The sequence below is a fragment of the Nothoprocta perdicaria genome, unplaced genomic scaffold, assembly GCF_003342845.1.
Source record: "Nothoprocta perdicaria isolate Ctin4 unplaced genomic scaffold, notPer1 scaffold_41, whole genome shotgun sequence".
Taxonomy (NCBI): Eukaryota; Metazoa; Chordata; class Aves; order Tinamiformes; family Tinamidae; genus Nothoprocta; species Nothoprocta perdicaria.
In genome coordinates this window covers 1,909,665-1,919,311 of record NW_020455655.1, presented here as the reverse complement: position 1 = coordinate 1,919,311, position 9,647 = coordinate 1,909,665, and the positions used below count along the sequence as shown (strand labels likewise).

The 9,647-nt window shown below is 46.3% G+C and overlaps 1 protein-coding gene across 3 annotated transcripts in view; it reads right to left on the bottom strand.

Annotated features, from left to right (window-relative positions):
* The window catches only part of FAM214A (family with sequence similarity 214 member A), a 39,471-nt gene extending 30,250 nt beyond the window's left edge, over positions 1–9,221 (bottom strand). For all 3 annotated transcript variants that reach the window (XR_003250461.1, XM_026045665.1, XM_026045666.1), the window contains exon 1: positions 9,171–9,221. Coding sequence is in view for 2 of the 3 variants with exons in the window: in XM_026045665.1 (XP_025901450.1) it covers positions 9,171–9,186 (16 nt within the window). In the remaining variant the exon portion in view is untranslated. The remainder of the gene's footprint in view (positions 1–9,170) is intronic.
* Between the last annotated feature and the right edge of the window lie 426 nt (positions 9,222–9,647).

The window sequence follows — 9,647 nt, the reverse complement described above, 5'->3', positions numbered from 1 at the left end:
GCTGCGCGGAGGGGCGGGCGGCGCCGCGCGGGGCAGGGGCCGCGCTCCCCGCACCACCCTGTGGTTCTTTTCCCCCCTCAGCTTTTTATTCCTTCTCAGTCTTCCCTGTAGGAATTTTGGGGAAGTCGCTGGTCAACCTACTTCAAGACAGTCTCCAAGGCACTACTGTAGGTGCTGCCCAAGCAACGGGCTGTCCCCATCACCCAATTTCATCTCGTTAAACAACCCAAGCTGGATGACAGGTTTTGACCACGATATACCATAATCGGTACATTTGGAACAAGAACCTTGCCTAACCACACCGCAAARCAAGACTAAAACTCATCAGTTGGGTGCCCTGCATCCCTCAGCAGTCCCAGTTCAACCAGTCTCCACAAGAGCATTCAAGATCCTGCAAGAACCACTGACACATCCAGGAGAATGGAAAACATGATCCTTACTTCACWATACAAGGAGGTTTCAGTTCATGTTCAATAGAGTAATATCATTTAGCTGTGCTTGCCTGAAAACACAGATGCCTTTTACTAGGTCTAGGTGGTCTATTTAAAGACTTTAGATACAGAATAAGTCTTGCAGGAAAAATGTTATGTGCAAGACATACAATTTAACTATTCACTGACATCCAAAACTAACTTTATTCAAGTGTTTCTCATTCATGGAACATCTACTCTTGCAAAAATACATTAGCTTACATAGCTGTCTTTAAAAAAAAAGCAAATTTACGTTATTAACCGAGCAACCATCTCATCCCTCTGGAAGAAAGGGGGTACTCGGCTGTTTTCCTACCGCWGCAGGGGCGGTGGGAAGGGCTGACAACCATCAGCACGGCAGTGCGTGGTCATGRGGACCCTCAGGACCGGGTGACAGCAGCAGCTACCCTGAGCCATCCGCACACACACACTGATAAGAGCGCGACCACAGATGCCTTCTCATACCCCATATTCCTTGGATACAACAAAAGTAGGACAGTGTGTTGGGGCTGCAGCTTCTAAGCTGCCTTACTGTCCTAAGCCAGCTGTAGCTGGGAGGGCAGCACTAAGCTCTGCTGATGCTCATGGAGGAACAAACCCCAGAAATGAATGCATGTGGCCTACTAAAACACTAAATTTAGAAAGGAAAACACTCAAGAATCCACAAAATTGCACTAAGCTCCTTCACCCGTTTGATCCACAAATTCCAGTAAATGTGGAAGAAGCATGTAAAATTATATGGTAACAGACTATTAGTACTGTGACTAAGCCTAAGAGAATACAGTAGCATGTAGAGATATATATAGTATTTTACCCGAAGTTATGCATTCACCCACATAAAGGGGCTGCACTTAAAGCTTCTGCCAAGAACARGATAACACTTATTTAAAAAGTGAGGGCCTAAAATAAAAGAATTGAGAAATGCCCAAGAGCAGGATGTCTATTAAGCAGCTAGCTAGGAAAAAAAAAAACATATCCTTACCTTAAGGATGCATTATTCAGAGGGGAAAATAAAAATTGTATGTAAAGATAACCGAAGAATCTAAGTGTGACACTTTTAAACATCACCACACACAGTCTAATTGTACAGACAGAAGTTGAAAAACAGAAAAACATTTAATCCTACATGTCCCTTGCTTTAATAACCTAAGCCAAAACAATTGTTTACAGTCTGCAGGGTACAAAACCAAGAGCTTGCAAGGAGACAGTCCATAAAAGCCCAATGCCTTTGGATTCTCTTCCGAACACACGAAGCACAGCAGTTTTGCTGCATCCTTCCCAAGACACCACCACACCCAAACTCTGCTCCACTGCTCTGTCCCAACATCACCAGCTGGAAAAAGCCACTGCAACTTTCCAAGCCACACACATAATTCTGAAAATACAGATTTTTTGGCGGCTTTATTACTTGTCAAGTGTCAGCCCCTACATGCTGGCACCATGCGACTCTGGTTAAGGTCTTCACTAGCTCTCCTGGCCACTGCCCCTTCTGCCTTCTCCTGTGACTCTCTCCAACCCTCCCTGGTCCCCTAGGGGTTTTCATCTGTTCCTCCAAGAGGAACAGCGAAATGCACAGGCATAAACTTTCTCTTGGACACTTACCACTAAGGACTCCTGTGCAGCCAGCCCCATCTCCCGTCCCCCTGCCTCAGAGCAGAGCTGATTACGATGCCTGCACTGCACATTGCCACCAGTCAGACGTACCATCTATAGTCCTAATCACTYCTGCAGAATTTTCCATTTTATGATGTTTAAACAGAAGTCTAATGAATGAGAAAGGCCATATGTAGCCTACAGACCACCTAGGGCAGCAGAAAGTGCCAGGTATTAACAACCCCAACATGTTCTTGCAAGGAAGATGGTTCTTTTCATCGGGAAGTGGCTCAAAATTTCATTTTGAAGTTGAGAGTCCAGCCCTCTTCTCTTCCTAGTTCTTTTGCTTAAGAACTAAATTTTCCGCATCAGACCTCTCCACTGCTAACAAAATTCTTCAGCCATTTGAATAGCGTGTGCCACAAAAGGAAGCTGTACTTCCCCTCAAAACAAAACAAAGCCATACTTTTCAGTAATCGTCATCTGACAGGGGAAGCCCTGCATAGGAAAAATGCCTAAAGATTTGTGTTAAAAGAACTAAACAAAAGAAAAAAGATTTTACCTTGGCATAGGGCAAATGTTGATATCAATCCTTTTGATATAACCATTCAATCTCAGTTTGGCCTAATTTTGACAAGCTTGTCCTTGTACTGTTCCTACTGGTGTGAATGTCGCCTTCCTATACCCTGCACCACTGCAGTATTCATTAAAGCTCTTCTCTTCCCAGCACAAATGTTCCCTATCCCCAAGTCAGCCTGCTTTATTAAAATTAAAAGCTCGACTAAAAGCTGTAACAAAAAGTTAATAGGATGAACTACTGCAGATGTGTTTTAAGCCCCCATAGCTAATATATAAACAAAATGCACAGATATTCTCCAATACTACAGAATGTTGTCTGGATAAAAAAAAAAAAACATATCAGAACCATGCTCCATGGAATCCAGCATCAGATCACAGAATCACAGGATGTTCAAGGTTGGAGATCATCTAGTCCAACCTTCCTGCTCAAGCAGGGATACCCAGAGCATGTGGCACAGGGTGGCATCCAGGTGGGTTTTGAAGACCTCCAGAGAAGGAGACTCCATGCTCCTAGAGGCTCCTATGCCTATCATAAAGGCTGTATCTTCCCCAAGTAGTTAACAGACTTTGATGTCACTCTTAGCCACCTTTTTTGCCTTCCAAGCATAGGGCAAAGCTTTCGACCACACACACTACCCTGTTCGACGGCACGAATTTGAATCATGGTTTCACTTGAGTTGGTGGTCGGGTGCTTGTGGCAGGGAACCCAGCACAGTCCCCAGTACCGCAGCCCAGACAGAGGGTGCTGACCATGGCAGGGCTCCTCCTGTCCCTCTTGCSCCCTACTCAAAAGGGACAGGGACTTGACACTGTTGGGACACAACCCCAGCACCTCCCATGCTGGGGCTGGCTCTGCTCACGCTAACRCTCCTCACCTCTTTGCTCAAGTTCTCCCTGCCCCTGTTACATCTAACAGGACAATACTTGCACAGCAGACTAACACTTGTATATATTTACTGCGGCACACAGAAGCGTGAAGCRAGGTTCCTCAGCAGGCAAGAGGAACAGTTGCATGCACAGCTCCTGCAAGAGGTGAAAGTGCAACCAGCCACTTGAGTTTCACTAGTGAAGTTCACACTCCACATGCCAGATTACATATGGCACATGTGCAGAAACACCTTATTTAAAATAAAGCCTTTTTATTTAAAAAAAAAAATAAAGAAGAAAGTCTGATTTTCTTCCCCAGGAAGAACAAAGCCATCTTTAATAAAAAGTTGTGGGATTTTTTAAATTTTTTTTAATAAAGTGAAATGCATTGATCATTATTAAGATAAAAGCCAAGTGTCCAGTGGGGTACTCAGTACATACATGGACAGACTGAATGCACCCACCGCAAAAAAAGAAAAATGTTTGTCAAATAAATGTGTATAGGTAGGAAACCCAACAACTCCCCTTACTATTTGATATGCAAGTGCTTCATTCCCCATATGTTCATTTCCATCCACTGATTCGCACACAGCTGCCCTCTCCAAATTAACCCCAAGAAATCTTAGCATTATCCAACTACATCTCTGCATTTTGAGTCAAAATAATTTTACAGTACATAGCAATACTGTTCTAGATAGCAACTTTAAATATTTAGTTTTGTTCTCAAAGCTAATGTTAAAAGACAACATTCATTATCAAAAATAACTGATCAGGCCCATTTAACAAGGAAGAAAATATATGAAGACAACTTAAGTATAAGCACTTGAATTGGTCTGAATAACACCGAATGGTTAAAAAAAAGCTGGAGAAACCCGATGAGCACCTACTTATTATATTGTCTATGAATAGGTCTTATAAAAATCTCTTCTCCAATCTTGGTAATACATGCAGATCAAGAATAATTGTGAACTGAGCCTGTGCATATATATTAAAGCCACCCTGCAAGGGACAAGCAGATAAAGGAATATGTAACGATCAGAGTCTTCCAAAGTCCATCTGCCTTCCCAGGCCTAAGCAGCACCCGTGTGCATTTGCATTCCCACTGGTTTATAGACAGCTGCTCGGTAAAACACAAAGTTTTTATTTGCAGTCAGCAGTACAAAGGTGAGCATGCACTCCTGAAGCCTTTCACACTTAAAAATTAGCTTCTGTCTAAACATTACATACAAATAACCTACAAAGATACAAAGAACAACCACAGAATTTACTGGCACCTCGGAAAAAAAAAAGTGATGTGAGACAACTTTAAAATCTAAAGAGCATTACCTTTCAATTATCATGGCAGGATGAAAGAAAGAAAAAAACATATTGTTAGGTGCAATTATAGTTAATCTACAAATTCTTATCAGCTAAAAGAACAGTCAGTAACCCATAGATTTCTACCTTAAAGCTCTTGCTAGTAGAATAAAAGGGTATGGCCATTTCACCATCATCCAGCAGCTGCAATTAGCAGGCATTTGTCAAAATACCAAACAAACATTTTGCAAACAGTAAACGAGGTATAGCAAGTTCCTTTAATAAATGTCATGTAGCTGATTTGTTCTCTTCAGTTGCTGTTGCCAGAGAAAACTGCCAATTTTAATATGCAGGACTTCATTTGGCAATAAACTCACACTTCTTAAGAGAATTTACATTTATAAGAGTTAATATTGTAAAATAATGTCTTGAAGCTGACAGACATTGATCCAATAATAATTTCAAAATTGCCCTTAGCAACTCAAATCAAATCTAATCTGCTGTAGCACAAAACACTGACCTGGCATGCTGAGGCTTCTGACTTCCGTAAGTACTGAACACAGTAAGGATGCAAAAGTTAACAATTCTCCAAAGCGGAGTTTTTCTAGTAGAAATTTAATAGAAGAACGTATATTGCTGTGTTTCCTAGGTAAAGGCATTTAAAGAACCAACAATCTATTGCCTATAAGGAAAAAAAAATGAAGGTTATATTCCCCTTCCTCTGTGCCTGGGTATTCTGTGCTCTCAGGACAAATCCGTTTTCCGTGAAAATTAGGGCTAGCTGGCTCCATGAAGAGGGATCCCTCATTCCTGGCGAGTGATCCATGCTGGAAGGGCGCGCACAGGGGCACCCCTTCCTCCCGAGGCCACCCGTCCCCTGGCTGCCTGGGCTTGCCAGGCCAGCGGCTTCCTCGGGAGCCTGGAGGCACCGTCACCTGCAGCACTTCCAAGCGGGAAGCTCCCCAGTCCCAGCTGATTGCTTTGTTCGCTGTCCACATCATTCCAGCATGGACGGAGCTTAAGCGGTACCTGACGTTTCCCTGAGAATGTGCTTGAGGTGTCTGTATCACCAAGAAAACTTTCATGGAGTACTACATAAAATCATRGCTTGATTTTAAAAGCAAGGATATCCTTGCTTTTGTAAAGCATATAAAAATGTAAGAGCATTCACATATGGAAGAAGGAGAGGAGGGAGAGCAGGAAACTTGCTTAGCCTATCATAGGACTTCTGACATCTTGTAATATTCCCACAGCAAACTATCACTACCATGTAGACTCAGCAAAACCACAAGATTTTTTTTTTTCCACTTGTGCACCAAATGTTCTGAAAGAGCACACAAGCCATCCAAGTTTGGCAGCGTGCTATCACCCTGACATTAGGCAATGTTTTCATTAACTRCGATGGTGAAACAGAATGTTTATACAGTTTATGGACAAGGCTGAACTGGAAGGGTTTGCAAGCACTCTGCTATGAATTGTAGTCCTGCTTTCCAAGCTCAATAAACCAGCAACGTGATCAGAAGTCATTAGAACAGAGTTCAGCAAAAGCAAGAGCAGAGCTCTAAACTTGAGAAAGGAAATAAAGGACCCAACGTGCAAGACAAAGTAACGGGCTTGGTAGCTGCACTGGAGAAACTAAATCTTTAGGACACCATCAAAGCTAGGTAAGTCAGTGCAGAAAGACAAAAGACAGACAAAATTACTGCAGAAAGACAAAAGAACAAAACTCATGCTCTACAAGAGCGCAGTCCATGTGAAAGGAAGATAAATCACTCTCTGCATCATCACTGCAGAGGCCTCAGCTGAGGCAATGTGACACTGTTTTGGGATGCTTCAGCACTGACTAAGAACCCCCGTGCAGGGGATTCTGCGAGGCCGGGCGGCCCTCAGGGCTGCAGCTACCACGCGGTMTGGGGCTGCTGCAGGGACACTTAGAGGAAAACGTGTTGACTGCAGCCGCTGCCTTTCCAATAACACCCCAACTGAGGGCAAGTCCCGAGTGAAGCCCTTGGGAAGAGCCTTGTGCCCCCCTGCCCATGGTAACTTTGCCCCCCAAGGAAGGCGGTCGCCCTTCTTGCTCGCTCTTTCAGAGCCATCACCTCTCATCCCGGCCTGCAGGATGGCCCTGCCTGTTTGCCTTGCAACGCTCCACACTCCCCTTCCTCCCCGCTGCTCCCAGTATTTAATGTCTACATCTCTCTCATTTTCAAGTTCTCCCTATTAGAAAGGGATGYAATTTAGAGACAAACTTTTCTTATATAAAAACAAATTCTCCTTTCACTTCTATTTGTCCTTTGAGCCCCCCTAAACATCCTGAAACATCTTCCTGTTTAAGAAGGTCTTGCAAATTTTGACCTCCCCTTTGTTCCCCTGCACTGTCCATCTTTACTGGTGATGCTGAAAATCTTTTGTGGAAGATAAAAGCTAAACCATACCTTGTCCCAGGATGTCTGAGCATTATTTAGTATAGTTTTAAGCTTTATTCTAATTACAAGAACAACAGATCTCTGCTCCAAATGGATTCCGATATCATTACTGATAGGTGTGAATAATCCATTTAGAGTCTTTTCAAGTCTGTTTCTTTATGCTTTTCTCCGAGATTCGCAGACTTCCCAGCATTTTGAGGTCCCGTAGGGAAGGGGCAGGAAAGCGAGGGCCGTGCAGGGCGCAGCTTCACCTCCGTGCCTCGCTACGGACGTGCAGTGACGGGAAGCAGGTGACTGCACACTTGACTGCTCGCATCCTGGTGCAGCTGCCATGCAGAGAGCAGCACACGCCAAYATTTGCATGACTCCTGCCTCCTAACTGCGTCGGGGGGCCGCATGGGGCATCTAGGCAGCACTTCCACAGCCCCCTTTGTTCCCCTTTTGTGCTGGATATTACTCTTACTAAACCAGCACACAGTGAGCTTAGAGGCATCCACCAAATGGCTGTAGATATTCTCTAGTTTTGGTCAAGGTCAACCTTTAACTTAAAGATTCCTCTGTTAGATAACTTAATTCACTTAAGTTGTTACTTCCGAAAGGTTTCATCCAGCTTACCATAGTATAATGTATCACAATCTCAATATGTTAACTGGTAGCTTCCAAGAAAACAATTCAAACAAAACCAGACAAAAATATCCTACAATTTACTTTCTTTATAAATTTGCTCCCTTCCACACCAGATTGGTTACAAAAAGCCTAGGATCACCTATTACACAACAACAGCTTAAAAAGAGACAGAGAAAAGAGACAAAGGTTATATGGAGCATTTGAACTRCTGCAGCATTTTAGGGCTGCAAATACTGAGCTGGATTTTATCTCATTATTTTGAGATTTTATTTCACATTGGTAGTAGATTTTCAAGCTTTCAAGTAGATTTTCAAGCTTCTATGTCTGATGCTAAAAAACTAGCAATATTCTAGAAATAACCTGCTCTGCAGAAGTGAATCCAGCTGAGGGTTTCGCAGGTAGAAGCAATTAAGAAACCAGCAAAATAAATGCTAGGGATTAAGTCTCATCAATTTATGCATAAAATTACAATCAGCTCTGTACTATATGTGCTATTGCGACAGTCTATAATGCATTTATATCTCAGTGCACATACACACACACAGAATCCACCCCAGAGTGGTCATTTATGCAGTGTCTCCACTAATAAACATGCCATTAACGAAACTAATTAGGGCAAGTAAGTCACGGGAGCGTTAGAACTTTAGACATGCTATTTAAGCAATGACATTTCTTAAAACACCAGAGTGACTGCAGAACAAAAAAGGGGTTTGAAAACTGGTGGCACACTCGGGTAAACAACGAGCAGCACCCAAGAAATCCGGATCCCGAAGCGATAACGCTTTATAAAATCAACGATAACGCCCCAAATCCCGCCCCGAGCACACCTAGGATTTGGTACTAAGAGGAAAGCCYGGCTTTAAGGAGCGGGAGCCGGTGACACGGGCCCAACAGCGGCCGTGACACGTTTCCAACTCTAGGGGCACCAGCAGCTGTTGCTGAAGAGCCCCGCTGCCATAAACACCTACGTAGGCAGGAGACTTTATTTTCCTGGGAAACCCAAGGCAGGAGCAGCAACAAGGCGGGATGGGAAGTTGCGGGCTGGGGGCGCGGGTCCCCGCGCGGCTGGGCCTGAGCGGGTTCCAGGAGACGGGGAGCGCCCGGCTCTCGGCTCCGGCCCCTTCGGGGGTTTGGGGGCCGCTCCTGGCTCTGCAGCGATGCCCGCTCCGTCTCTGCCCGCCGCGAAGCGGCGACGCGGGTCACGACACGGGCCACGACACTGCACGGCCGCGCATCCCCGCTCCCCCGGAACGCAAGCCCGTCCAGCGCCGAGCCCGGGGGCGGCCACGAGGCCGCGCCGGGGAACGTTTACCTCGCTCGGGCTTCATGGTGGCTGCTGGAGGGGCAGAGCGGAGCGCGGCGCTAGCGGCGCGGCCGCCCGGCGCCCATGGCCCCCGTGTCGCCGCAGGAGGCGCCGCCCGCCGCGCTGTCCTCCCGTGACACGGCGCCGGGCGCCGCTATTTATAACGTGCGGGCGCGGCGGCCGCTCTGAGTCACGGGCGGGGCGGGCGCCGCTGCGCGCACCTGCGCCCGGCCGAGCGCGGCGCCAACGGCTGCGCCCGCCGCGCAGCTCGGCGGCTCAGGCCCCGCGAGCGCCTTCCCCCGCCGCTCGCCCCACGCACACAGTCCCCTCCTCCTCCTCCTCCTCCTCCCCGCGCCGCCGCGCAGCGCCGCGCGCCATGGCTCGGTCTCCTGCCCTTCCTCCTCCTCCTCCTCCTCCCGCCGTGCGCCCTCCCCTCCTGCACGCCCCGCAGGGCCGCGCCGCCGGGAGGGGGCGCCGCGGGGCGCG